This window comes from Phoxinus phoxinus (genome assembly GCF_949152265.1).
Source record: "Phoxinus phoxinus genome assembly, chromosome: 14".
Lineage (NCBI taxonomy): Eukaryota > Metazoa > Chordata > Actinopteri > Cypriniformes > Leuciscidae > Phoxinus > Phoxinus phoxinus.
Genome location: NC_136889.1, coordinates 4,157,625 through 4,184,200, shown reverse-complemented (window position 1 = coordinate 4,184,200; position 26,576 = coordinate 4,157,625). Strand labels below are relative to the sequence as shown.

Below are 26,576 nucleotides of genomic sequence, written 5' to 3'. Positions count from 1 at the left end.
CTTCAAAACAAGTCTTTCCAAACATGCAACCAGTGAAATGTTAGTTGGGACGAGAGACACGAGACACTTGGATGCAGTTTTAGATATTTTTAAAGATTATTTAATATCTCTTACATTTGATGACCAAATAAATTACGATGCTGAACGAATTAAACGTGCAATAACAAAGAATGAAAAATGTGTCGAAAAATTGCTGAATGGGTTATTATCGTTAACTAAAACTAAAATCATAAAAAAATCTGTTGCTTATAAAAAAATAAACCCAACATATCTCATTTTCTTTTAGTTTAAATTGAAGTGATAAAATAGCTTAAATAATAATAAATAAATAAAAGGCAAAAAAAAATTTTTTTTACTAAAAGTAACTAAAATGAATCAATCTTCATGTGGCGCTCAAAAATGATAGAATTATTAAAAATTCTATTAAATGAATATACTATTTTAGTGCAATAATGCGATAAATCTTGAAAGCTTTGGAGAACGGACTTAAGTTTGGTCTCTTTACAAAGACGACACTCGGCAAATTATTGCGTAAGTGAAACATTTTTCAAAAAGTGAACTTTAAAAAAGTTATAGAATTTATTGTTATAAAAATGTTACATTTATTGTTATGAAAATTCCACAAAAATACTGTTTTCCAAAACACGTTTTACTCAAAAACTGGTTGTGTTCCAAATTTGAGCTTGATATCTTTAGATTGATAAATGAGCTTTCAGCAAGATTTTGTTTGGGCGCAGTACCAAAAGTTTTCACTAAATGAAATTAGTTTCCCATTCATTTTTGACCACGAGAAATACAAGCATGACTATTTTTTTCAGGCCAGTTTAACCTTTTCAAATCATATCCATGATTTTGTGTGTGTGTGTGTGTGTGTGTGTGTGTGTGTGTGTGTGTGTGTGTGTGTGTGTGTGTGTGTGTGTGTGTGTGTGTGTGTGTGTGTGTGTGTGTGTGTTCACGTAGCAAGTGTACAATTCCGATGAAGTAAAAAAATAAAAAATAAACATAAAAATTTTTGGTCAAAAATGATCGAAGAGCACCGTCTGTGAGCAAAGTAACACTGTCCAAAGTGCCTCATGCTTCCTCTCAAAGAACGTTGGCGCGATATCAACCAACGTGACTTCGACATAAAAGAAGTGTGTGTACAGAAGCAGTAGAGGACGAGTGTATACCTGGAAGCACCGTCAACCAAGCAGTGTGAAAGGAGATCCCAATAGAGTTACCCGCCAAGCATGTATACTCGCCCGCATCCTCGAAAGTTACATTAGGCAGGTAGAGCACCTCGATCTCTTTGTCCGTAGTGTTCACACCTGCCGTCTGAGAGAAACAAAGGAGGAAACGCAGGAGAAGAGGAAGATGGAGATGATGGAAGGGAGATACAAGAAAGGAAAGAAGAAAAGAAACAAATCAGACCCAAAATACCAAGAAGAGGAAAGGAGATGTTCAAATATTTCCCATCTACTCATTACAGAAATGGTAGATGTTCCACTTCGTTAGAGAAACGGGAACAGCAGGGGAAAAAACGCCATAAACGTAGATCGAAATGAAGGTCGAAAACCTCTGAACCCAACACAGGTGAACCCGCCAGATCCTCAAGGGTCCATGCAAACACAAGTGAAGAAACATGGAAAACAAGCCACTGCCTTTCGGAAAGAAAGATTAGAGCGAGAAACTAAAGAAAAGTGATAAAGGAAAGGGGAAAACAGACATGGGAAACATGTCGTTGACACAGAACAGGAAGGCAGAGGCAAGGACAGACCGAAGGCTTGTTTCCATGTCTGATTGGCTGGATGGCACCAGGAAAGATCCACCCAAAAAAATAAGGAAAATAATACACCAGACCACACCACAACGGCTCAGCAAAAATACCAGGATCACCAGGACGACAAAAAAACAACCCAAAACACCAGCAGAGGGGGAAGGGACGCCGGGGAATCAACGTCTCGTTCATGGCTTTACCTGGTAGGACAGTGAGCCAACCGGACTGGCTGACCTGACCAATATAATTGGACACTTGGCACGTATATTCACCAGAGTCCTCTTCTGTAACATTGGTGAGCAAGAGCACTTCCACGTCCGAGCTGTTTATGCCCGAGCGCTAGAAGGTGCCGCGCACAGGGACAAAAACACACACATGGGAGCTTGTTACAATCTCTCGTACTCTTTAGGAAGGATAGGAGAGCGGAAACGGAGGGAGCACCACCCATTACATGGCATGAGAAAAACAAGGATATCTGCTGTAAAAATAGTCATCGTTTTTTTTTTGCATCTTCTCGTTCTTTTTAAAAGAAATTAGCCGCGTCAAAACATCTGAAAATGAAAGCATTGTTTCCGACAAATCAGATTCTTTTAAACGTGAAAAGCAAGCGTACCTTTAACACCCGGACGTAGGGGAGTCCATCGGGACCGTTGTGGCTGCCGTTCTTCGCAATGTGCTGCAGCCACTGGATGTGAGGCTGAGCGTCACTGTAAACCTTACACACGAACCTTGCGTCCCCTCCGACATGAACAGTGATGTTGGCCGGCAGGCCTGCCTGAAGAATGGGCCGGTGAGGAGAGCGCTCTGAGCAAAACCAAGAAGAATGAGCATTATTATATGAATATTTAGCATGTACGCTACTGTTTAAAAGTTTAGGGTCAATTACATTTTTCTTTAAAACAAATAAAAAAGTATCTTATGCTCACCAAGGCTGTGTTTGTGTGCTTTCAGTAAAAACAGAAATATTGTGAAATATTATTACTATTTTTACTATTATTACTATTTAAACTGTAATTTATTCCTGTGATGCAAAGCTGAATTTTCAGCATGATTACTCCAATCTTCAGTCACATGATCCTTCAGAAATCATTCTAATATGCTGATTTTCTGCTGAAGAAACTGCGAGTTTGAGATTCTTTTCAATGTTGATAACAGTTGCGCTGCTTAATCATTTTGTGCAAAAGAACAGCATTTATTTGTAATGTTAAATCGATTTATCACGATTAATCGCATCTAACATAAAAGTTTGTATGTAAATGTGTATATATATATATATATATATATATATATATACACACACACACACACATACTATATATTTAAAAACTTTTATGTTAGATGAAATTAATCGCGATTAATCGATTTGACAGCACTATTATAAATGTTTTTAGTACTGTCACTTTTGATAAATTTAAGGCATTCTTGCTGAATAAAAGTATTTAAAAAAATCTGGCTGATACCAAACTTTTGAATGGTAGTGTATATACCAATTTAATTCTGATCGAACATTAACAATAAAGAGGCCAACTCGCAACAGCACAACAAGCACAATACCCCAAAAAATATTTACTCACTAAAGTTTGAAACAGCTTTCAATTCCCTTGTCTAGTTAGGAACCGTACACGCTTTTGGAACAGAACATAATTATATTCATCTTTTTTCCTAAATTTGTATTAAAAATCAGTCAGTGGTTGCAAAAAAGACATTGAAGGCATACGTGAACGTTTGGCATTCAGATCACCACACCTACTGTCCTGTCAGGCGGCTGTTAAGACTTCACGAAACAGAGGCTGTTGCATTATCTCAGCAGATAAGCACTGAGCAAACACAGATGAAGAAAGGCAAAGTGGGGGGGAAATAAGACAGATGTCCAGTGTCCACCGTATATCAGCGGCGGTTCCGGGTGTATCAGGAACACTCTTGTTTGTCATTTCATTCCCTTTTTTGATAAAAAACTACTAAGATATGATCTGATATGATTTTTGTTTCCCAAAAGTCACAATGATGATACGAGTAAACTAAAGTTAAAATTAAAGTTAAAACACTTGGTAGTGAGGTTTTCTATTATTAGGACACTGACTGTTCCTTGTTCATTTTTTTGGTGCTCATGAGGAAAACAGCTTATAAATCATACAAAGTGATGTTTTAGGGGTAGGGTTAGTTTAAGGGGATAGACTATACAGTTTGTACAGTATAACAATCATTATGTCTATGTAAAGTCCCTGTGAAACATGAAAACGTGTGTGTGTGTGTATAGTATAGTATAGTATAGTATAGTATTGTATAGTATAGTATAGTATTATATACTATATTATATATGTACAGACTAACTTTTATGTTAGAATTTTTTATTTTTTATTTTTTTTGTCTTTGTCATTCCTTGGCAACTACCTGAAATAAAATAAGTTTATGTATATATTTTAATGCTATGTTAATATTTTCTTTCAGTTAACGTTTATTTTCTTTCAAGTAACAAAAATGGTTTTAGTTTTGGTTAACTATAATAATCCTGCTTTGGATACAGTAAGGACCTACAGAATCACTTTTTCCAAAGGAAAAAAAAAAAAATCTGAAGCTAAACTGACTAAACCACATTACTAACACACCTCAGTCTTCACAACACAACATTACTCTCGCCCTGTAATTCTGACGCGTCTCCTGGTTACCCCGACATACACAGACACACAGGCATGATGTCACACAGGAGATGTGGAGAGGTCAACCTTCACAGACATGCAGCGAAGGTTTACGGGGGATGTAAGAGGATTTAGGACTGAGGGGCACAAGAGGGGGCGCAAGAAAAGCTCAAAACAATGGTGCAAAGCAGAAAGAGAAAAAAAGAGAGAGGGCTGGGGTTAAAGGGATGCAGAGTATAAAAGATGCCCAACAGATGGGCAGTGAAAAGAAAAGACAGACAGATGAAGAAGAACAGATGAGAAACAAAAAGTTAGAGAGGCAAACTGTATAGAGATCTATACCAAATATCCAAGTCGAACAGAAAGTCTTCCTTTGGAGTGGCTAGCAAGTGTTTTAGATTGATTGTGTGTTACGTTATAGCAAAAAAAAAAACTTGCTAATAGCCACTTGTGCACTACCCTAACCAAGGAGCTTTACAGAAACCAGGTTGTCAGATCCTCAGCCCACAAGTTGAGCCAAGTGCCAACTGCTTGCCCGCATTCTCCACCAAATCACAATCGATTGATTACATCATTAGCCAGGCATTTACAGGCTGATCTGGCATCCCGAAGCGAGACTGTTGAACTCTGGGTAACCTGCTGACTTGGCGGGGTTGCGGCATGTGATTGGCTGAGAGAGAAATCAGGGTGGAGATGCACCGAGTTACTAGGGCTGGATGGTTTGAAACATGCCAATCAGTAGAGATTTTGCTGTATGTATTTACATCTCTTGATGTATTTACACGGCTATCAGTTTACACATTAACGAGACAGACTTATAGTTAATAATAGTTAGTGCAAATAGCCTCTGTCAACAAGGCAGGCTCTTTGCACTTGACACTCTGTTAACTAAAATGAGTGAACTAATTAGTAAGCCATGAGAACTAATCCGAATCCGAAATTGTTTTATTTTTCCCCCTGCATGTCATGTACTGTTAATACGACTTTAAATTACCGTGATTTCCCGCCAAACTTTAGTACCAACATGCTATGAGTGGTCCTTAACTTAAATAAGAACATAATGTGCACAAATTGGTATAAGGGGCTATTGTTGGAAGTTATCTACAGTTGAAGTTTCTGCGCTGGAATCTGGCTGACGTCCACAGTAAACAGCAATAATTAGTGTCTTTTTGGCTCTTTCAAGTGTCAGCGCTTTGTACTTTGTCCAGCTTTGAAATGCAGGCCAGTTCAGACTGGCGCAACTTTCATTGACCTGTTCGAAGGGTCAGCGAGACTCCAAATCCGGCACAGGGAAAATGTTTTCACTCTCCCAACCTTCGTTTTCTAATCTTGTCGTTTTCATTTACTTCCCAGGTTGGAGAGTCTGACATTAAAGTGAAAAACAACAGAAAAACAACATAATCCCTTCCTCTGCCTCTTTTCTCTCCTGCTTTCTCTGTGATGAGAGTATTAGACTGAGCCAGACACAAAAGGGCTTTACAGCCCTGCAATAAAACAGAAAAGAAAAACAGAGACCTTCTGAAAGACTGCTTTTACTTAACCCAGAACAGGGGCCCTAAATAGGGAGCATATATATATGCGTGTGTGTGAGCCTTTGTCCTTGCGTGTCTGCGTTCTGTTCATGGGTGTGTGCATGCAAAAATATAGCTTGGTTCTGAGGTCGAGATGGCAGGTCTAGTGCAGACTAGTGCAGACAGCTGTGAATTATAGGCACAATTCACCCCAAAAATGAACATTTGAAAGTCTTGTAAAGCCACAAGACAGCTTTGTGTAAAGCATTTGCACAATGTTTTTTCACTTCATTTTTGATCAAATAAATGTAGCCATTGTAAGCATGCAAGACAGAATTTTCTTTTTTTGACTATCCGTTCTCTTTCCTCTGCTTTTTAACTTTACTTGCTGTGTTGTCCACTTAGAGGCCCTGTTTACACCTGGTATTAAAATGCGTTTTGGTCGATTGGATCACAAGTGGATGACGCTAAATACAGGAGTAAACAGAGCTTGTCCACTTATGACCGTTTCCAGAGGTTGTCGAAAACACATTCGGCCAGATTGATTTCATAGTTTAAACTCTCATGTGCTCGAATGTGTTCAAACCGACACAAAAGACTTCTAGTCTCCGACCACTGACCTAATGCGTGAACATTATGGGAAGCGCGCTAGCCAGACGGGGATTTGTCGGCTGGAGACCCAAGTTTGGTTTGAAGATGAAAAACGTACAAAACACAATGTTCTCTCACCATGCCTGATTTCTGAGACACACACACTCACACACACACACACACACACACACACACACACACACACACACACACACACACACACACACACACACACACACACACACACACACACAGTGTTCGGCTGGTCTTGCGGCTGTCAGAGCAGAAACGAAAGCTGATGCTCTCCGTGTGTTTTTCCGTCATTGTACGCGTTCATATGTAAATTGCGTGAGCTTATTTCGTCCATTAGATCGAAAGATCTGAAAAAGTTCATGTATTTACCCGCCCATAGACCCTCCCCTCGAAGAAATGATTGAAAGTGGACAAATGAGACACCAGGTGTAAACGGGAATGTGTCTCCCTCGTCCACTTGTGATCCGATCGACCAAAACGCATCTTAATACCAGGTGTAAACCGGGCCTAAGATTCCTTACATGCCCTGTTTACCAGTCTCCAAAGAGGCCTGCTGAGAAATAAATGGTCAACACACATGCACATAAACAAGACTCACCTACTACATCCAGTGTGTAGGTGTGATTGATGGACCCATAGGGGTTGTCCACCAGGCAGGTGTAGTTTCCTTTATCAGAGGGAACGACACTCTCCATGATTAGAGTCCAGTGCTGGAGCCGGACCTGGACAGGAAAAAGCAAAAATCAAAACTTCCTGCATAGTACAACAGCACACATTCAGAACAGTTAAGTGACCTCTTTACGTAAATCGTATTTGGGTACATTATCTGCCAGACACACAAACACAGTTTTTAAAAAAAATATATATTCTCAAATCGAATTCATCTCAAACAAAACTCCAGGCTTGATTCAGCACCTACTATCATCAATTTCACACCTGTGTGTGACGACTTACAAAATGGAGGCCAAATCTGACAGTAGCACTGACAGAACAAACAGGAGAGAGAGAAATTGGCCCAGAAGTCGAGGGTTTTTCGATCAAGAGCACCATGGGAAAAGTAATATCGCCGTGCCGACAGACGAGCGAGCTCCCGCCCCCCCCCTCAGGAATTCAGCTCTCGTGACTGCAGGCCACAAAATCCAGCGTCTCTTCCATGGAGACATTCACTCCACAACTCTGCCCGTACCCTCGGCCTTTTGAGACTCAATAAATGATGACAAAATAAGGGTTAATTTACCCAAGGTACTAAGTTATGTACGTTTTCCAATGATTCATTTATTTTATGAAACATTTGATATTTTAGGGTGTGTTAGGGTTTGTTTTGTTTGGTCAAAACAAAACAAAAACATTTAGTCCTGGTCCGCTTTAATAGCGTTCAAATCCGCATTTTTAACACCGAACCCAAAGGCAGAGGATACGTTCACAGCCTGATTGGTCGGCATTTATAACGTATATTTCGGAACTTACCGAACATCCAAAACAATGCTGTGTTCTGGGCTAAATGTGCTCGTTGTATGTGCGTCCCTACATATGATGGTATTTTGACCAGCTGATACTCGTGAAGAGCTTATAAAGTGTGTAAAGGAGTCAAAAACCGTCAGGAATCCCTCCGTCACACACACATACATAGATCTGCTGTGAGGAGATGCGGTTCTGATGCCAGAACTGAACTGTGATGGACAACATCACGACTATGACGAGCATTCACATCTTTTTAGGGTTGCGTCTTATCCTGTGTTTGGTTTGTTTACATGTCTTTGGTCTGTGTTGCGTTCATATTTCAGTCGAACTGCACCAGAGTTTGTTTGGAAGCGTACATCTTTTCAGCGGTCTCGTCTTTGTTTAGTGCACAACAGGGTTCGGATTGGCAGCGTTCACACTTGAACAAATGAACCGCACTAGAGTATGTTTTAATCGAACCAAGAAAGCCAAGTGTTAACACTTTTTTTACACTAGAACTTAGGGGTGGGGAAAAAAATCGATTCTTAGATGCATCGCGATGCGGACATGGACGATTCTGAATCGATTCACAAATGCCAAAAATCGATTTTCAAAAAAAAAATCGATAATAACGTAATATTGACGGAACGCAAAAGACGGAACTCTGAAGCGTGGAAACAATATTGTCAAAGCTTCCACCCGGCTCGGAAAGGGCAAAGCGCATTACACAATCAATCGCAACTTTTATTGCCAAGGATTTGCATCCAGTCGTTGAGAACCAGGGCTTTCGCGCTATGTTGCACACTTTGGAGCCGAGATACAACGTCCCATCTCGGAGATATTTTACAGACACAGCGATCCCCACACTCTACAACAAGACCAAAACCGAAGTCATGGAATCACTGAAGAAAGCGGGTAGGATAGCTGTAACATGTGATGCGTGGACATCCGTATTTTATGTTAATAGAGATTCAGAATATGTTGAAGTTTGTTATAATTTGTTATTGTTGTGATTTTTACTGTAGTGAATTTACTGTTGTGAAATGGAAAATCAATAATCGAGAATCGAGAATCGTTAATAATCGAAAATCGACTGTAATCGAATCGGGACTTCAATAATCGTAATCGAATCGAATCGGGAAATCAGACAGATTAACCACCCCTACTAGAACTGTAGTCTAGGTGAAGGTTGGTGACTTTAACCATGAAGATTTTTTTTTGCATAATGAATTATTGCAATAATTGCTTTATGTTTACAAAGCATATATTTTGAAAGTTATTGTTGTTATAAAAAATATTCAAATTTAAAAGGTACCGGTAATTCAAGTCTGGATTATCGAATGAACCAGTTCATGGTCCTATAGTCAGACACTGAGCTCATATCTGAGTCTTCAGATCAATCGAGCGTGAGCAGCTCAATCATTAGTGACCTTCTGTGTGGAACAGCTGTGTGTTCAGAGACGAAAGTGCAAACAGACACTGATCGGGGTACATCGCCCAATCGCCCCACACATCTATTACACTTTAACCAAGAGTCAGTGCTTCACCAACTGTTTTACACTAACAATTCTGACTCATGCAAATCTGCCTGTACAAAAAGGGTACCTGTTTCTAAAAGCACTTTCATTTTTAAAAAGCACTAGTATTTAAGCCTTATTAAACGTATATGTCGAAGACCATGCAATGAGTTCCAATTCTCATATAGCACTAGTGAAGATCTCTCACCTTGTAGCCGCCCATGCGATCCTCCTGTCTGAAGGCTCTTGCGTTTTTCAGCCAGCGCATTTTGGGCTTGGGGTTTCCCGCTGCCGCGCACCGAAACTTCACGGTGTTGGCAGCCGGGACAGCGTGCAGCTTCTTCTCCATCTTCTCCGGAAAGGTCCAATATGGTGCCCCTGCAGGCAAGAAGGAGCAATTACAACCAACCATTTACATCATCCAAATATCTCCAAGAATCACGCTTGCAGTGCGCTATATATTTTCTTTGATGTCAGTGTCTAAGATTACATGCAGCTTTGATATGCATCACATAAAACCTCCATGCAAACTGGAGGTTTTTATTATCTACACCCGCTCTCTTATCTGCTTTCAGCGGTTCATACATCAGCCCCTGACATCTACAGTGTTTTCTATATCTATGTTTATGGAAAAACTCAAGATCAAAGCCAAAAACAGTAGTTTTTGGCTTATAAGGTTGAGTGAAGAAGACACTAGTTTGTTTTTAGCATTCTGGAGTTGTGAAGATCCTTAGGGCCTTACAATTATATAATATAATATAATTATATAATATAATATAAAATCAAAATGGCAATATGACCGTGTGGGACTGTTAAACCAAAAAAGGCAGCGCTGGAAATAAATACAATTTATTTTGAAAAATATTACAATTATTGTACTGTGATTGTTGTCCAAATCGCACTTATAATGCGCTGACAAAGCATTTGTGTCACATGTAAATGGTTTTTTGCTGTTTATGTGTTTTGTTATTATTAACTATCAGTCTAAAAATTAAAAAATGACGTTAATCGAAATAAAGCTGATATAATATAAAAAAAGATTAAATAAAAAACGGAAAAAAAAGATTAAATAAAATATTATATAAATGTTATATAAATTGCATAAAGAAATTCATTTTTTTGCAATAATTTTTTTTAAACTGAAATAAAATAAATTGAAATCGAAAGTACTAAAACGACAAATTAATTAATTAATTAATTAAAGCTAACTAAAAAAAATGTGGAAAAAACTACACTTTGAAAAAAGAGCTAACCAAAATTACTAAAACATAAAATTAACAAAAATGTATTCAAAATATTAATAAAGCTATAAATAATACCAAATAACACTGACACAAGAAATGCAATGAAATGGCAAATCAATAAAGTAAAACAATCAAAATTCATTTTGATCCAACCTAAATATCCCAACAGAACTACATCATTGCCAAGAGAGGGAGAAAGCAGGAGGCGCCTGAAACTCAGCAAGGGGAAACAGGAAGCCATGACCACGGATGTAAATCCAAACAGTTATTCACACTCGCAGCACTGCATGACTGCACCGCCCATCTGCTTAAGGGAACCCTGCAACTCACAGTGAGCGGCTTAAATAAAAACATATTCCCGTTCGCTCTGGAAATACACAAGAGAAAAGGAGGATAAAACAAGTCGGTCCAAAAACACAGCGGCTTGCCAAGAAGGAACTGGACCATCACATCCAATTTCTTTTGTTCGACAGACATGCCAACCGGAAGGTTGCAAACGACTTGATATGAGACGTGTAAACAGACATCTTTCCCTTCAGCACGAAGGCACGCTAATTGGTTTTTAGCTCAACCCTTTCCTTCAACGTCTATCCCTCAGTCTGTTTTCTTTCCTCACCACCCAACTTTTTCATCTCGTCTCACGGGAATTTCTTTCGTAACGGTCATTCTCTTTGACCTCGGCGCCCTGACGGACAGCAGACTACATATCTGTAAGCCTGACTCCTTTTAACTTTGTTAACGGTTCAGGTTTAAAGATGGGAATGACCCTCAGACATTGGGGTGGTAAGGTCGGATGTCCTGGGAAGCCCCAAGACAGGAGACCTCCAGTGACAGATGGACTGACCACTGAACCTTTATTGACATTTTTCTTCAAAAACTCTTGGAATCTGAAAGGGACTATCAACAAATACCACCGTTATCTGCAAAGATCAATCAGTAAACTGAAACATTGAGACATCCCAGCATATAATTCCATCAAACTAAACAAACATTTAGTCTTTAAACAATCCCAGTGTTGTCTACTCCAGCACACATTGTCAGAGAGCAACACATCTCGCAAATAAAGGAAACTTTCTCGTGAGAGGGGGAAAAAATTTGTGTTTTTGAGACTGCTGTTGTTGAGGCCCCATTGCACAGAAATATCAAAGAGTTCGGAGTGGTTCAGCTGGGCATAAATCCAACCCACTGAGCCCGAAACCGCCCCAAGCACAATGCTAAACACCCCTCCATCCCAACCCCAATCCCCCAACACACCCACCTCAACTCCACTCGTACGCGGCCAAAGGCCAGACCTCCAAAGATTACACAGAAAAGTGTTGGTGCAGATCCAAACCAGAGCCCATTAGCTGAAAGACCTCGCTCCACCCCTCTTTCCAAACAACCCTCTTTAATATTTAGTTTTGCACAACTCAAAACAGATTTTGTCGGGTATGCCACTCGTTTCAACAGTGGAAATGTAGTCAATTTCCTTTCCTCACCTGTCACGGCTTCTCCTCCGCATGAGGTTCTCAAAAAATATGAAGCAATTAGAGATAACCATGACAAAAAAACGGGAAATGAGTTAGCATTTTTTAACTTCAAAAGTCAATGGGTTATTTCAATGGGTTTGGGCCTTTTTTTAAGCTTTTATGTGTCGTTAAAAAGGTTGTTGTAATGAGACTACATAAGTTGTTGGGGACATTAAACGTCATCAAGTAACTCAACAGTCTACTCAATAGTCAGCCTTGTGATTATAGTAGTTTTTGTGATTACGTGCCTAACTTTACTTCTGGAGATTGTATTTAGGCTTCAAAATACAAAATTCCTTGCAGCACTCTATTGATTAACAAGGCTTTGTTTTAACATCTTCGGAATTTCTCCTTTGTCTAAACTTCATTAATATTCTCCCTCAGGTCTTTCCATTTTGCCAATCTCCAAGTGGAGCCCAATCCAAAAACACATCTCTTAGCAGTTAAATTACAGACAGGCCCCTGATGGACTAACTACCTGAGAAGGGGAGGACACAAAGACACAAAGGAAGAAGGAAAGAGGGCCTGGAATTCTGGGAATGTGTCTGTGCTGGTATTGCTTGATGACATAGTTAACATCAGTCTCCGCTGCAGTCTGCCTCGGTGAATGTAGCAAAAAACGAATACCTTCATTAATTACAAAAAAAAAAACAATACGCCTAACGTGTGGCATCTACAGCTAGCACTTTATTTTCTCTAAAAATCATTGGAAATAAAAGTGCATTTCACATAGTACTTTTTGGCAACTGGTGATTGGCCCCCTGTCCCGATACTCACGCATTTGTTCGCCGTCCGCCCCAATATCGTCCGATCGCTCCGTGTCGTCCTCATCGTCACCGGATGAGATGGCATCTGCAGAGAGTACCGGGAATACTGTAACCTTGCTTTGTTTCCCCTGTCGCCACAACACCCTCACATCTATGCGAACCACCATTATTCAAGTATTAGCTATTTTTGACACATTAATATAATCTCATTTCGAAGTCTGTGCCCTCCAAAGTTCGCATTTGTTGGCCAGATAAGTCAATGGTGTCTCATTTCAGATAGGTAACCACTATAAAATTGACTCGTGAGGTGTAAATTACTGTATTTTTATTTATTTGTAATATAAATTGAAATTAGACACACCAATAGTAACTACAGCGTTGAACACACGGTAGTTCGCAGTCAACGGAAGCGCAATATCTTATATACAGTATATATATATGATACTGAGTTTCAGTTAAATTTAATTTCAGAAAGATTTTAAAATATTACTGTGAGATACGATTGTGATCAGAGCTGATATGAATGCTAGCTGGCAAACATTCAAACATGTAATGTGACGTGTTAAAACAGACAAAATGTTTGTATAACACAACAACAAAAGGAGTCAAACAAAAGCAAACAACAGGCATTTCAACTAATATGTTCTTAATACTCAATTTACGGAGTCGTAAAACCAATACAGACAAATCCGAAACGTGCAAAGGACGTGCAAAGTCTTTTATAGCGCCATTCAATTTCAGGCAGAGACGGCGTACGAAAACTCATCTGCGAATATAAAAAGTCTTATTCTGCAGATGGCGCCACCTGTGGTAGACAAGCGTCTCACCTGTAACGTTTACGATGAAGCAAAGCGCGTCGCTAGCCTTTGAGCCCGCGACACTGCACGCATACAGGCCCGAGTCCTTAGGGGTGGCGTCGCGGATCTGTAGCCACTCCTGATCTATGAGCGTGCGGTTGTCAGGGCCCAGCGAGGAGCCGTCTTTGGTCCAGATGATGGCGGCCGCCTCGGGCAGCGGGCAGTTGAGCTTGAGCAGTTCACCCGGGTGCACCGAGCACAGGGTGGGCTTAGAGTTTTGGTTTTTGGTTGGAGGCTCTGGAGAGCGAAGAGGAAAAGAGAGGAGGGCAGGAGGAAAGGGGTGATAGGGTGCACAGAGAAAGACAAAGACAAAGAGCAAGAGTGTAAGACGAAAAACACGTCACCAAAATAACATCCCTAGAGTGACTAGAGAGAGTGTGAAAAGGAGGCTTCAGATCATCAATTATATAATAGCTCACCCAAAAGTTTAAGTCTATCCCAAATAAAGACACCCCAGAGTGTCCCATTAGCTGTGAACTGTGTACACAGAGCGTTTCTGGAAGCATGCAGCTGTACCAGTGGGAAAGAGTGTGGCATTAGCAGTGCGTTGACATGAAAGAGGTGCCAGTTGAGAAATAGGACTCAATATTTGTTCATTTTATAAACAGAGACTTGGGTTTTCCTTTCCTTGTCATTTCAACCCCGACCTCACACATTAGAATTAAGCCATTATTGCCGGTTTGTTACATTATTCTCTCTCTCTCTCTCTCTCTCTCTCTCTCTCTCTCTCTGTGTGTGTGTGTGTGTGTGTGTGTGTGTGTGTGTGTGTGTGTGTGTGTGTGTGTGTGTGTGTGTGTGTGTGTGTGTGTGTGTGTGTGTGTGTGTGTGTGTGTGTGTGTGTGTTGTAACGCATATTGGTTGACCACTAGTTAGTTCAAGCAAAACATACCATCTATATCCATTTCAATTCACCTGAGATTCTACTGAGAGCAAAGCCAAGACGGACAGAAATCAAACACTCAATCAGAAAGTCAGAATGAACAGTAGAGAGAGAGGAATTCAGGAAAGGTATTTTATCCGTTTAATTCACTTGATCGGTTGGATAGAATGATGAACAACGATTAACACTGCATAGTAATCATTAAAGGTGCCTTGATGTTGTTGCACACTCAAACTCTCTTCTTCAAACTAAAGCCTTCAACACTTTCTAGTAGCCTATAGAAGCGAACTTTACAGTCTGTGTGAAACGGTCCGAGCAACACAGATATTACATTTCTGTGCAATTAACATAGCTGGATGATTAAACCCAGACCACAGAAAAGCAGCTCAAACCACAATCTCGCACTGACGAACACGTTCAGCGAATCCCCAGACTAATTGTCCAATAATTTGGCCGGTACACCATGATCCACTTCTGTGAAAGCAAAACGTGAATGCAAATGCATTGTCTCGAATTCTGGAAGCTTCTGACCCTGTATGAAGGAGATCTCATGTTTCCACAGTACTAACAATAACCTATTGCATCTGAGCGGAAACTATGAATTAAGACAGACTAAACAGCTTTATACATGTACAAAAAGACATAAACATTGAAAGTGAGAGGTATGGAAAAACATGGTCAGACTTGTCAAGAATCAGACATAATTAGAAGGGCAGAGACACTCCCAACCTTTCCCGTAGTAACACACCTATCTCCCTGCACATTCTTGTCTCATTGTGACTGTGTGTACCACGGATTGAACTACACACCACAGGAAGGGAAAGTCATATGACTTGCGCTCAGTCCTCAAGGGGGTTGGAGTGTGCTTGAAGGTCTAAACTCTCTCCCCAGGCGCATTGCCCTACACACGTATAGTTCCTGTATTGTTCCTTTTTCTCGCTACTCCGGAAACAATTACCTTTTCCTTTATGCCTTTCGCGACTGTGCAGCCTTAGAACGAACTCTGCTGTTGATTGATGGGACCGGTATTCATTGCCTTGCTCTTCCGGAGGCCTCTGTTTGTCCAACTGTTATTTAACTGTAATTGGTTGCGTATTTCCCTCTATTGTACGATTAAAGGCAACCTGAAAAAACTAGGCCTGCTCCTGCTCAAGTCCTGTTAGATAGCCAACACATGTGGATCTTTATTTAATGTTTTACATACACTCTTAGGAAACTCTGTAGAATGACCGGTGGACATTCAAGTCTCACTAAACTATTAGATTATAAATAGAGAGCAGATAAGATGCTAATGGGTTTTGAACAGCTACAACCGATTAAGGAGTGCAAAAGATTAAGCTGTGTATGCTGGAAGTGGAGAAAAGCCATGCAAAAATGCAGAAATAAGCAAAACAGGAGACAAAAGAGCTCTCCAACACATCCAAATTATTACTTATGGATTTTGTACATTTGGTAGACACTTTCATTGTGGCATCCATTGTACTTAAGGTTTAGTTTAAATGCGAACTTTTATGGTAACACTTTTCAATAAAGTTAATTAACGACATTAGTTAACATGAACTAACAATAAGAAACACTTTGAAAACATTTTGCAATCTTAATTTTTTATATTATTTATTGGACCTGAGCTAGCATGAACAAACAATGAAAAGTTATGGTTTTATGAACTAACGTTAACAAGGATTGATAAACACTGTGACAAACGTATAACTCATTGATAGTTAATGTTAACTAAAGGGACATTACTGTAAAGTGTTACCACTTTTATTTATTTTGTTCAATTCCCTAATTAAACTGAACACATTGGCATTGTTAGCACCATGCTTTACCAGCAACATGCCAGCCAGTTTTAACCTTTTTTAGTTGATCAAATGATCACCTTCATGGACACTTACAACACAGAGAGAGAAAAAATGCTTCATAACTCAAAGGTTAAGAAAACTTTTCCCACGGCACTACAATAAATTCTGTCCGTTCTGGCAAGTCAGGAACTTAGTAAGATGCAACCTCAACGTCTTTAAACATTTGACATGCTTTCGTTCTCTTTATTCTTCAGGTCCAGTACATCTGTTCTTTACCATCAACAGTACCTCCTGCTCATCTTATTTGCTCTTTGACCTTTCACCTCTCACCCTGCCAACCGACCCCCTGCTGTCCACAAGACACAGACCCTCCACAAATCCACAACCTGTTGACATCCTGCAAATTCCAGATTTTCCTTCTTTGGGAAAGGTCAGAGACACATCCTAGTCTGCCACAGTAAACGTAGTCTTTTACTTGTGTGCTTAAACAGAGATAATACGTGACTGAGGAAAAACACACTTGCAAACTCAATTTCTTGAGGTGTGACTGTATCCGTTCTCCTGTGTTTACTTCTGAAGAGAGTGCCGTGAGCGGTGGTTATTATCAAACGTCCCGTCAGGAGTGACGGATACGGACTGTCTCGCACTTCCCGTCCGCTCCACCAAGTCTTATTTTCGCCTCTGCTAGAACAGATAATTAGACTCTCGACCAAACTGTGACAGGACCCAGTCTGTCCAATTCTCACACTATCATCCTTCTGTCTCTGCCTGCTTGGCGACATGAAATCGAGACCACCGTGCGCTTCACTGAATGCTCGGGTAGAGCTGTGCGATTCTGGATAAATTGATAAATTGATTCATGATTTTTTTTTAAGATCGATTCTCACACTATTCTGAACAGACAACTAAACTAAATAGGCTAACATGTAATTTATTAGAGATTCTGACACAATGTTAAATGCTGCAGTCTATATAAAATGCATAATTAATTTGAATGAATTTTTTTTTTTTAATCGGTTGAATGAATGATTCAATGACTCGCTCATAAAGACTTAACTTGTTTCATACTGGATGAATCAGAGTTTTTGAACGAATCTTTTGAAATTCAATGACAAATAAATTTTTACCAGTCACTTGTCGCCACCTACTGGTGTAATGATGAAATCGATACAATCGTTATTTAAAGCGCCAAGTTACTTTCAAAAGGCGATTTGCTCTATTTTGAGCGCTTCATTAGGCATCAGTGTTTATATCCGAACTATAAACTTTTATCCAAGTACTTCTGTGATCATTTCAATATTTGTAACACGGAAATATCAATATTGTGTGATGAAAAGACTGTTTGTGAAGCTGTTTCATTCCTAGATAGCCTAACTCCTCTCTCTGGATCAAACGCATATTTAAATATTCCTGTATGATTTTGTCCAAGGTTCAACAGACATGGTCCAATCGTTGTCATTTAGGAATGAGACCGTATGGGTGTTTGATCGCGTTTTTTTAAACTATTTATCGTGCAGCTCTAGCTCGGGGTCAGTTGGATGAGATGTGTCTGAGACGAGACAATGATGAAATGGCTCTCTGAAAACAGAAGCATACACCCTATTCACGTTTTCCAGGATTTCCAAACCAGGGAGTTGCAAACATCTATGTGTTCATGATGGAACTAGTAGAAATGTTGATTGATGCCAAATGTAATCTCATAAATATGCCTAATTCTTAAACTTAAATCAAAACATCACTTATCAAATATTTTCCCATTAATCTTAATCTTGTGATTTATTCATTATTTTGAATGAACATGGCAAGCATTACTTAACATTGCACAAAGTATAAGGTGTTGCTAAGTAGTTTACTTACTGGCCAATGTCACCCTCAAGTCTTGATGATATTCTGGTCTCTAGTTATGCCTCAGTACCCTCCTTCAAAGTGTAATCGCACCTGTCCCCAATAAGCACACATTTCACATTCTCCATAGGACAAAAGATGTGGGACGAGTTCAATAGTTATTATGGGAATTGTTTAAACAGTAAGAGTGAAGTTTTCCTTCGCAAACACTGTTTATTAGATTAGATCACAGAGGTTCAGAAGACAACCCACCCGCCCCACACAAGTTCACCCTACACAAGCTGTGCATTCGTCCTGTTCTCCTTTCACGTCCCCTCCTTCCTTATTTTCTCACCCCATCCCGTTTTCTACTCCAGTTAAATCCCAACACTCTTCCGTAGCCGCTCCTTTTCTTTGCTAATCACAATCGCCTTTCAAATTGTAATTTCTGCAAGCTTTATTGTCATGACAATGGCATGCCCAGCCAAAAGCACAGGCCTCTCAGGGGCGCCCACGGCAACAGATCGACACACAAGCATCCGGGCAAATCTCATTGGCCAACTTTCCCTCCAAAACCTCTGGAGTCACATATAAACACTGGAGTTTGGTGGTGGATAACTTTAAACTTTATTTATATAACTTGTTCTATACTATTTATGCTATTCTGCTTGTGTTCTATGAATTATGCATCAAATCATGCAGCTTCTTGAGGTGTGGTAGTTTGTGCTAGTAAGGGATGTAAGTAAATAAAATGGGTACTCGCTAAAATTTTAATTTGGGTGAACTTTCAAAAATTGGTTGGCACAACTACTGGAATCAAAAATGCTTTGCAGCCAGTTGCTTTATTTTAGGCCTTAAGTTTAATCAACTTTTTGTTTTTTACAGTGCACCCAAAACACTCAAGAAACCACCTACCGTAATAATGTGCTAATAACCAGTCCGAACACTTTAGCAACCACAAAGTAATGACTAAAGTGGGGGAAAGTTTTGCAAGGGAAAAAAATATATAAAAAAAATACAAAATAAATTACACATATACAACAACAAAAACACTGCAACAGCCAATTGCCACACACACACAAAAAAATACTTTTAGTTTGTTTAGTGGGAGAGTGAGGCTTTAGTCGCCCACGAAAACACAATAAACAAAGGGTGTGAGCTGACACTTTTATTACAGGGACTTGCAAACATGATTTAGGAACGTTTAGTATAAACAGAGAACGATTCGCCCAGGAAACCCCCTACTGAATGCAGGTGGACACTTTAAGTCACGCTTACCCAGATTGAGCATCTCTCACAGTTCTGGCGTTACGGGTTTGGGTATTCTCGTTGGGAACAGGAACGTCTGTGTTGCGAGAGAAGAACCCTCGGGCTAAAAACTCAGAGAGCACGGAAACGGGGACGATTCCGATTCCAGAAAAAGAGTGATGGCCGGAAAGATTTGCTTGGATCTCCAGCCAATGTTTGAAACATCATCAAAGCCCCGTCTGACTGTGTCTAATTCTGTCCAAACCAACAGGGCACACACGCACACTAAACACCAGCAGAACCACTCCAATGACAATAAATAAATCACACAATCCAAATAACAATGATCCGAACCAAGCGTGTGCGATTCCACATTTTCCACCATTGGGCCAGCTTGGCCATACCTCTGGTTCCAACCACAAACCTTATGGGGCGGCAGGGAATGAGAGAATAAAGGGCGAAGATCTTCAACTCTATTGTGCTCTAAGCCCTGTCAGATTACATTTGATCCAAGTTTGCTTTCCCACACTTTCATAACGTGTTGTTTTCCAACCACTCAGATGATTTCAACCACTCTCCCAGCCTTTATCACGTCTAAAGAGAAGCGACGCCTGTTCCAGATTTCAACCACTCTTCCAGCCTTTATCACGTCTAAAGAGAAGCGACGCCTGTTCCAGATTTCAACCACTCTTCCAGCCTTTATCACGTCTAAAGAGAAGCAACGCCTGTTCCAAATAAAACTAAGTAAGCAACACTGCTGATTCAGGAAGGTAATATAATATTTATATCATATAACTCTCCCTTAACAGAAAACTAGCTCATGTGAAACTCTGTAGGAATTCTAAACTGATATGCTATCTTAAACAATAACCCCTCCCAGAAACACAACCAAGCCCTTGGTGGGCTTTGCATGCATGCATCAAGTGGGGGCTGTTGTAGTTTCCCTCCAGGAGTGGGCGTTTAATGGCAGGCTTTTTTTGTTGAATTGATACATATACTGTTCTTTGGTAAAAAAAAAAAAAAAAAAAAAGAGTAAACATGTTTGGCACAACCCCCTGTAAGCGCTCAACTACTTGAGTTGCGTCTATACAACAAGAAACTGGTGTGGCTAGCGCTCTCCACCTTTCACCAAAACCTCCGAGCCTATCCTCATCACATGACTCCACTTGAGCCACTTAATCCTCCGTCACATGACCTCCCATAATCTTCCATCATATGATAGGAGAGAAAAGTGCAAATCGTCTTACAAAGTTCCACAACATAGAGCACTTAGTGCTAGATGAAATGTTAAGCATCTGACTTTGGACAAAAGATAACTGACAGAACAATGCAATGCAATATTGTGCAACAGAATTCTTTTGTATTTAGGACGTTAAGCGAGGCTTAAAGGAACAGTCCATCCAAAAATTTTACTTGACTTGAAACCAGGATATTTTAAAGCATTTCCAAGCTGCTCTTTTCCACACAACGGAAGAATAAAAACGGTTTCAAGGATTAAAAGCAACATAAAAGTAGTCCATACAACTCCTGTGCAATATCCCATCTCATCTTTATATCTTCATTGAATAACAATTTACATTTCTGATGACACTGTTTCTAGTTTCTCACACAAATCCACATAAAAAGACTTAAAATAATAGTTGTGTGGACTACTTTTGGTGCTTTTTTGCTCTTTTAGCTCCAATAATGGTCTCAAAAGCCATTGATAACAATATGCTTCCATTGAGTGGGAAAAAGCAGATAATTTTTTTAAATATCTTGATTTGTATTCCAAGCAGACAGAAAGGCATACGTGTTTGGAATGAGATGAGGGTGAGTAAATAAAGAAAGGATTTTATTTTAGGATGAACTTTCCCTTTAACCCTATTGTGGGCATGTATGAACCTCTTTTAAGCCTGAGGTCAAAGGGTATCTGGACAGTGTTAGTTGGGGGGTGGGGTGGTTGCTTCGAGTGATTGTGTTTGACAACTCTTTAATTAACATAGTGATTAAAGCTAGAAGAACAAAAGCAGACTTATCCAACACAACAGTTCCCATTACCTGCTGCCTTAAACTTAACAGGCCACTTGGGCCGTAACAGCAAACAGAACAATCACATCAATAATCACAACTACTAATGGCATGGTACAATGTGGCAAAATTGGGCCAAGATACGCCACTGTGTCAGAAAGTGCCAAAGAACCAAATAAAATCACTGTTTGTACTCTGATTTCGGAATGAGGATGATTACAAACCACATCCCGTTAAAAGGAAGTCAGGAAACCTCCAAAAAGAGTGAAGCTCTCGTTTCATTTTAGTTCAAATCTGAAAGCAAGTACGGTTTATTTTCTTCCCAAACAAACTAATACGGGTTGGTTTGCGTCTGCATGCCAAGCTAGCAAGCAGGTATGTGTGTGGTCCTCAACTCTGAACAACATTAAACTCAGACAGATGGAGAAAGAGAAAATATGGGGGGAGAAAGGAAAAGAGACGTTACGATTGGAACCACAAAAATCCTAAAAGCGACTCTTTGGAACGAGCCGTTGTGAATATATACCATACGAAAAAATAATTCCATGCATTATAAAACCTCAGGGTTCGCAGTTCAAAGATGCCAGATATATGCTTAAACCACTTTCTCCACATAATTATCAGAGTTTCAAAGATGTGCTCCATGCAAAAGAAGTACTTCCTAGGGCTTGCATACAGCAACTCATAAAACCTCCAAACCACACTTCACTGCAAACCAGCACCTCCTCAGAACTTTCCTGGCTGTCTTGAAGGGCTGAACACAACCGTTTATGAAAAGCTAAATCCCATAAATCTGCACTAACTAATGATCTATAAAGCAATAAGGAATCCTACCTATTACCGCAAGAAATTCCTCTCTGTAATGTTTTGTTTCACCCAAATTCCTAATTTTCCCAAGACTTCCCCCAATAAAAACAAAATATTTTCACACATATGTGCAGCTGTGTAGGAGAAGGGGATTGTTTTTATAGCGATTAAGCAGTAAAGAAGCATCTGTTTGCTTGTCACCAATGAAGTATTGAGATTTACCCTGCCGGGAATGATTATTGTATGGTACATGTCTTCCGTCTCTCATATTCCTTACCTTCAGGTTCAGTCGTTGACTCCACCTCTTCACCTCTCGATGGCCTTGCCACAGACGCCGTTGCCAGGGTCAAAAGTAGGAGCGCACCCAGAAGCCACCCCCGGGAGGACATCCCGTCAACAGAGAGTGTGTCTCCCCATCCCCCCCTCCTCGGCCTCCCCCTGGACACGGATCCCATCTGAGGTGCTCCACCCAACCATGAACTGCAGGCTGTACGGTCGGTCACTCACTGGAATTCTCACCAATCACCTGAGCTGAGGAGGGAAGTAGAGAGGACAGTAATGGTTTAGGTGATTCCCAAAGAGAAAAAGAGAAGATGAGGGGAAAACTGTAATATTGTTTGATATCCCACATCCAATAAAACCTCCAGCAGGTTAACACTCCCCTAAATCCACAGGATAGACCCTAAATATCGTATCTGACGATTTCAGATGAATTGATACTGAAGTGCGTAGGTCTGTTTATGGAGAAGACAGGTAGAAACTAAAGGCCCATGTGTCAAAATGCTGTTAAACGAGCCTTGCCACAGACATACCAAAGCTCTGATGCTTTAGACTGACACCTACACACTACACCCGACCAACACTTTCATCAGCCACTGCCTCAAGAGCTACCTGCAACTTTTGTCAACTTTATAATACTTTATAATCTTCCCACTCTGCAAGAACTGTGCCCATCCAGAGAGAGTAAAAGGGCTGGCAAATCATTTTGGACCACTCACAGCCAAGACACTTCGTGAACTGTTGCCGTCTGGTCGAAACTACAGAGCACTGAGCACTATACAGCCAGGCACAAGAAAGGTTTCTTTCCGCAGGCCATCTACCTCATGGACAATTAAATCCCCCCACTGGGCAATAAACATGTGCAACAGAACACTATTTATACTCATATTTATTTAGCATACCACATCTCTTACATTATATATAGGCCTAGGCTATATCTCTTGCATTGCACATACCTGTACATGCATATATTAGCTTTTGTCTTTGTATATTGTGCATTTTAATAGCCTATAAACAAAATGTAATAACTTATTTTATTTTTATTATGTCTTGTCGCTGTCACTCTGTCTGTGCACAGGAAGCAAAGACAAATTCCTTGTATGTGTGTAAGCATACTTGGCAATAAAGCTATTTCTGATTCGACAGAATAGACAGCATAAGGTAAACAGTTTATTTTATCAGGAGTATATTCCAGCAAACAAACTATGCATATATTTTCATAATTTAATTAAACATTTAAGCTTTTGGTGGACACTTCTATCTATCTATCTATCTATCTATCTATCTATCTATCTATCTATCTATCTATCTATCTATCTATCTGTCTATCTATCTATCTATCTATCTATCTATCTATCTATCTATCTATCTATCTATCTATCTATCTCTACACAAGACTTGCATTTCAGTCAATTCTGAAGGAACTGCTTTATTGGCAGTTTAGAACTAATTTGCACAAACAAAAATCAGATTTCAAACATTCAAAACCAGAGCAGTGAAATAAAACCCGCGGGAAACGCAGTGAACACGCGAACGTCACTCTGCAGATCTGGCGCGTAAATGCGCTATTGATCTGCTCTGTGATCGTGCGCGCGCATTTCTAGAAAGCTTTAATGTTTGTGAGATGATTGACGGATGGTGTGTTCCTCTGCAGTATTATGATCGAGGTGAGCAATGCAGGGTTTGATGCTGTGACACGAGCTCGGATTTAAAGCACTGGGTTGTTCCTAATTTCTAATCATACGCGATGTAATCAATATAATAGTTTTGAAAAAGAATGCACTCAAGAGAGCCCGAGGCGCATTTTTGCTCGTGCTGGACAGGCACGATGAGCATATCACCGTCAGCGCTTCCCGGGTTTGCTGCATGAGCATGATTTTGGAAAATATTTCCCAATGCAATAGCTTACATGACGTCACCTTCAGAGAACTTTTCTCGCGCATTGCTGTCCGCGGCAAATAACGAGTGCACGCGCAATCTGAACGAGTTCATCAGAATCATATTCACATTTAAATCAGGACACACAGAAAGAACTTGCTGCCAATGATAAGACAAACACTGCTGTTCCACTGGAACTAGATGTACTGTCGTTTGATTACATTTGAATTGTTACTTTAACCTAGGCTATTTGTTTTTTTATTGAGGCCCATTACAAAAGCTCAACCCTAATGATTTTATCACGGAAGACTAACTAGTTCACAGATTTTATCATTAGATCAACACTTAATTAGTATTCACATTATGATTAGAGGTCATTGTTGCTAGATTTTTACAAATAACATTCTAGTTTATTTCAACACAGAGATTATTTGTTTAGTTTATCAATAATCGGCTATTTGTAGCCTATAAAAATAGTGCCATTACAATGATTAAAATGCACTTTGAAAGAAAGAAAGAAAGAAAGAAAGAAAGAAAGAAAGAAAGAAAGAAAGAAAGACAGACAGACAGACTTGTGTTTTCCTAAAAAAAAATCGAATTTGAATCTATTTGAATTCTAATGGATTGAAGTATTCCAAATGTATGTGCACGTTATAATTACAAATGATTGCAGTAGCCTATGTTATGTTATGAATGCATTCAAATCCTCATTTTGATCATGCACTTAATTAGGAGGAGGGACTGCAAATGGATTTTTTAATTTATACAAAAACGTTCATATAACATCCAAAACAACAGATAACCGATTGGTATGAACATTTACTTTTTATGATTTCATATCACATATTACATTCGCGTTGGCTTGCATCTTGCACCTACATTTTTAAATGGCAATTTTCTCATACATCAAATGTAATATCTGATGTTTCATAATAATAATAAGCACAGATTCATAACTTTTTTTTCTTCTTTTTTTTTACTTAGTGCACTTTGTTGCACTAAGTGAAACATTTTGATAACCTTCTGACAAAAAGAGTCTGACAAGGCCACTGCTGATCATAAAAAAAAGTTGACATGAAAGTTATGACGTTTTTAGAGGAGTCAACATAGTCCATATAACATGCATATGTGCACATTTAATAGTTCAGATTTGCGAATTTTAATGGGGAATGCCACAATAACTAAACAAGGGTAAAGCCGCAATAAAATGCAACACAACGGAACCTCCGCGTAAAATACAAAAGTAGCTAACTTACAGAGAAGGAGCAGATAGTGGAGTTCAGGATCCGCATATAAACAGGGAGCTCATGGGCCGAATCCAGACAGGAATGCGACCAAAACTATTCCCTATTCCCAAAATCCAGCAGCGCACCAAAAACAGGATCGCATGCCAGCAGCGAGCCGCCGATAGTATCCGTGCGTGTTTGTGTAAATCCTTCCAGAGGAGAGAAAAAAATCACGCGTCCCAGCAGAACTTTTTTTCGTCCGTAAACCAAGTTGTCGTTGCTTCACCAAAGGGCTCGTGCTTCAGCTACAAGAGATGCAACACCGCAACAAACACAGAATAAAACATCCATCCCAAAATACACATCCAGTGACATGAGCGCAGTCTCTGAGGATACTGGCTGTTCTCAGACGCTTTGTCAGGTTTACAGAGATTTCTCTCTCTCTCTCTCTCTTTCCAACCCCCTGAAGAAATGTCACTCCCCCCTGAAACTCGAGACGTTTCCTGGCTGATAGTTTTTGGACTCGGTCTTTCTCCTCCAATCACAGGCAGACCTCAGAGCTCGAGCAGCTCGACCAGTTCTGCGCAATCCTCAAAGTTTGTCCGGAACTGGGGGTCTCCCAGTCTCCCTCCCTCACTCCCTACACGAGCTCCAGTGCTGCATTGCCATTCATTCACTGCAACTGCGCCACCTAGTGGCTGATCTGTCGGATTATTAACCCTTTTGGGGTCTCGGAGACCCCAGGGCCATTTAAATTGCATA

General features: G+C 39.9%; 1 protein-coding gene across 15 annotated transcripts in view; it reads right to left on the bottom strand.

Moving 5' to 3' along the window:
• fgfr2 (fibroblast growth factor receptor 2) overlaps nucleotides 1-26,254 on the bottom strand; it is a 50,568-nt gene extending 24,314 nt beyond the window's left edge. For 3 of the 15 annotated variants that reach the window (XM_079635601.1, XM_079635602.1, XM_079635605.1), the window contains exons 1-8: nucleotides 25,845-26,230; nucleotides 22,709-22,962; nucleotides 13,831-14,097; nucleotides 13,014-13,088; nucleotides 9,693-9,862; nucleotides 7,126-7,249; nucleotides 2,370-2,560; nucleotides 1,957-2,095 (exon numbers count right to left, since the gene is read on the bottom strand). In XM_079635601.1, the coding sequence (XP_079491727.1) occupies nucleotides 1,957-2,095; nucleotides 2,370-2,560; nucleotides 7,126-7,249; nucleotides 9,693-9,862; nucleotides 13,014-13,088; nucleotides 13,831-14,097; nucleotides 22,709-22,886 (1,144 nt within the window). In that variant the 5' untranslated portion in view covers nucleotides 22,887-22,962; nucleotides 25,845-26,230. Of the gene's footprint in view, nucleotides 1-1,169; nucleotides 1,315-1,956; nucleotides 2,096-2,369; nucleotides 2,561-7,125; nucleotides 7,250-9,692; nucleotides 9,863-13,013; nucleotides 13,089-13,830; nucleotides 14,098-22,708; nucleotides 22,963-25,844 lie in introns of all 15 variants that reach the window. The other 12 variants (XM_079635593.1, XM_079635603.1, XM_079635600.1 and 9 more) reach the window with 9 other exon arrangements.
• Between the last annotated feature and the right edge of the window lie 322 nt (nucleotides 26,255-26,576).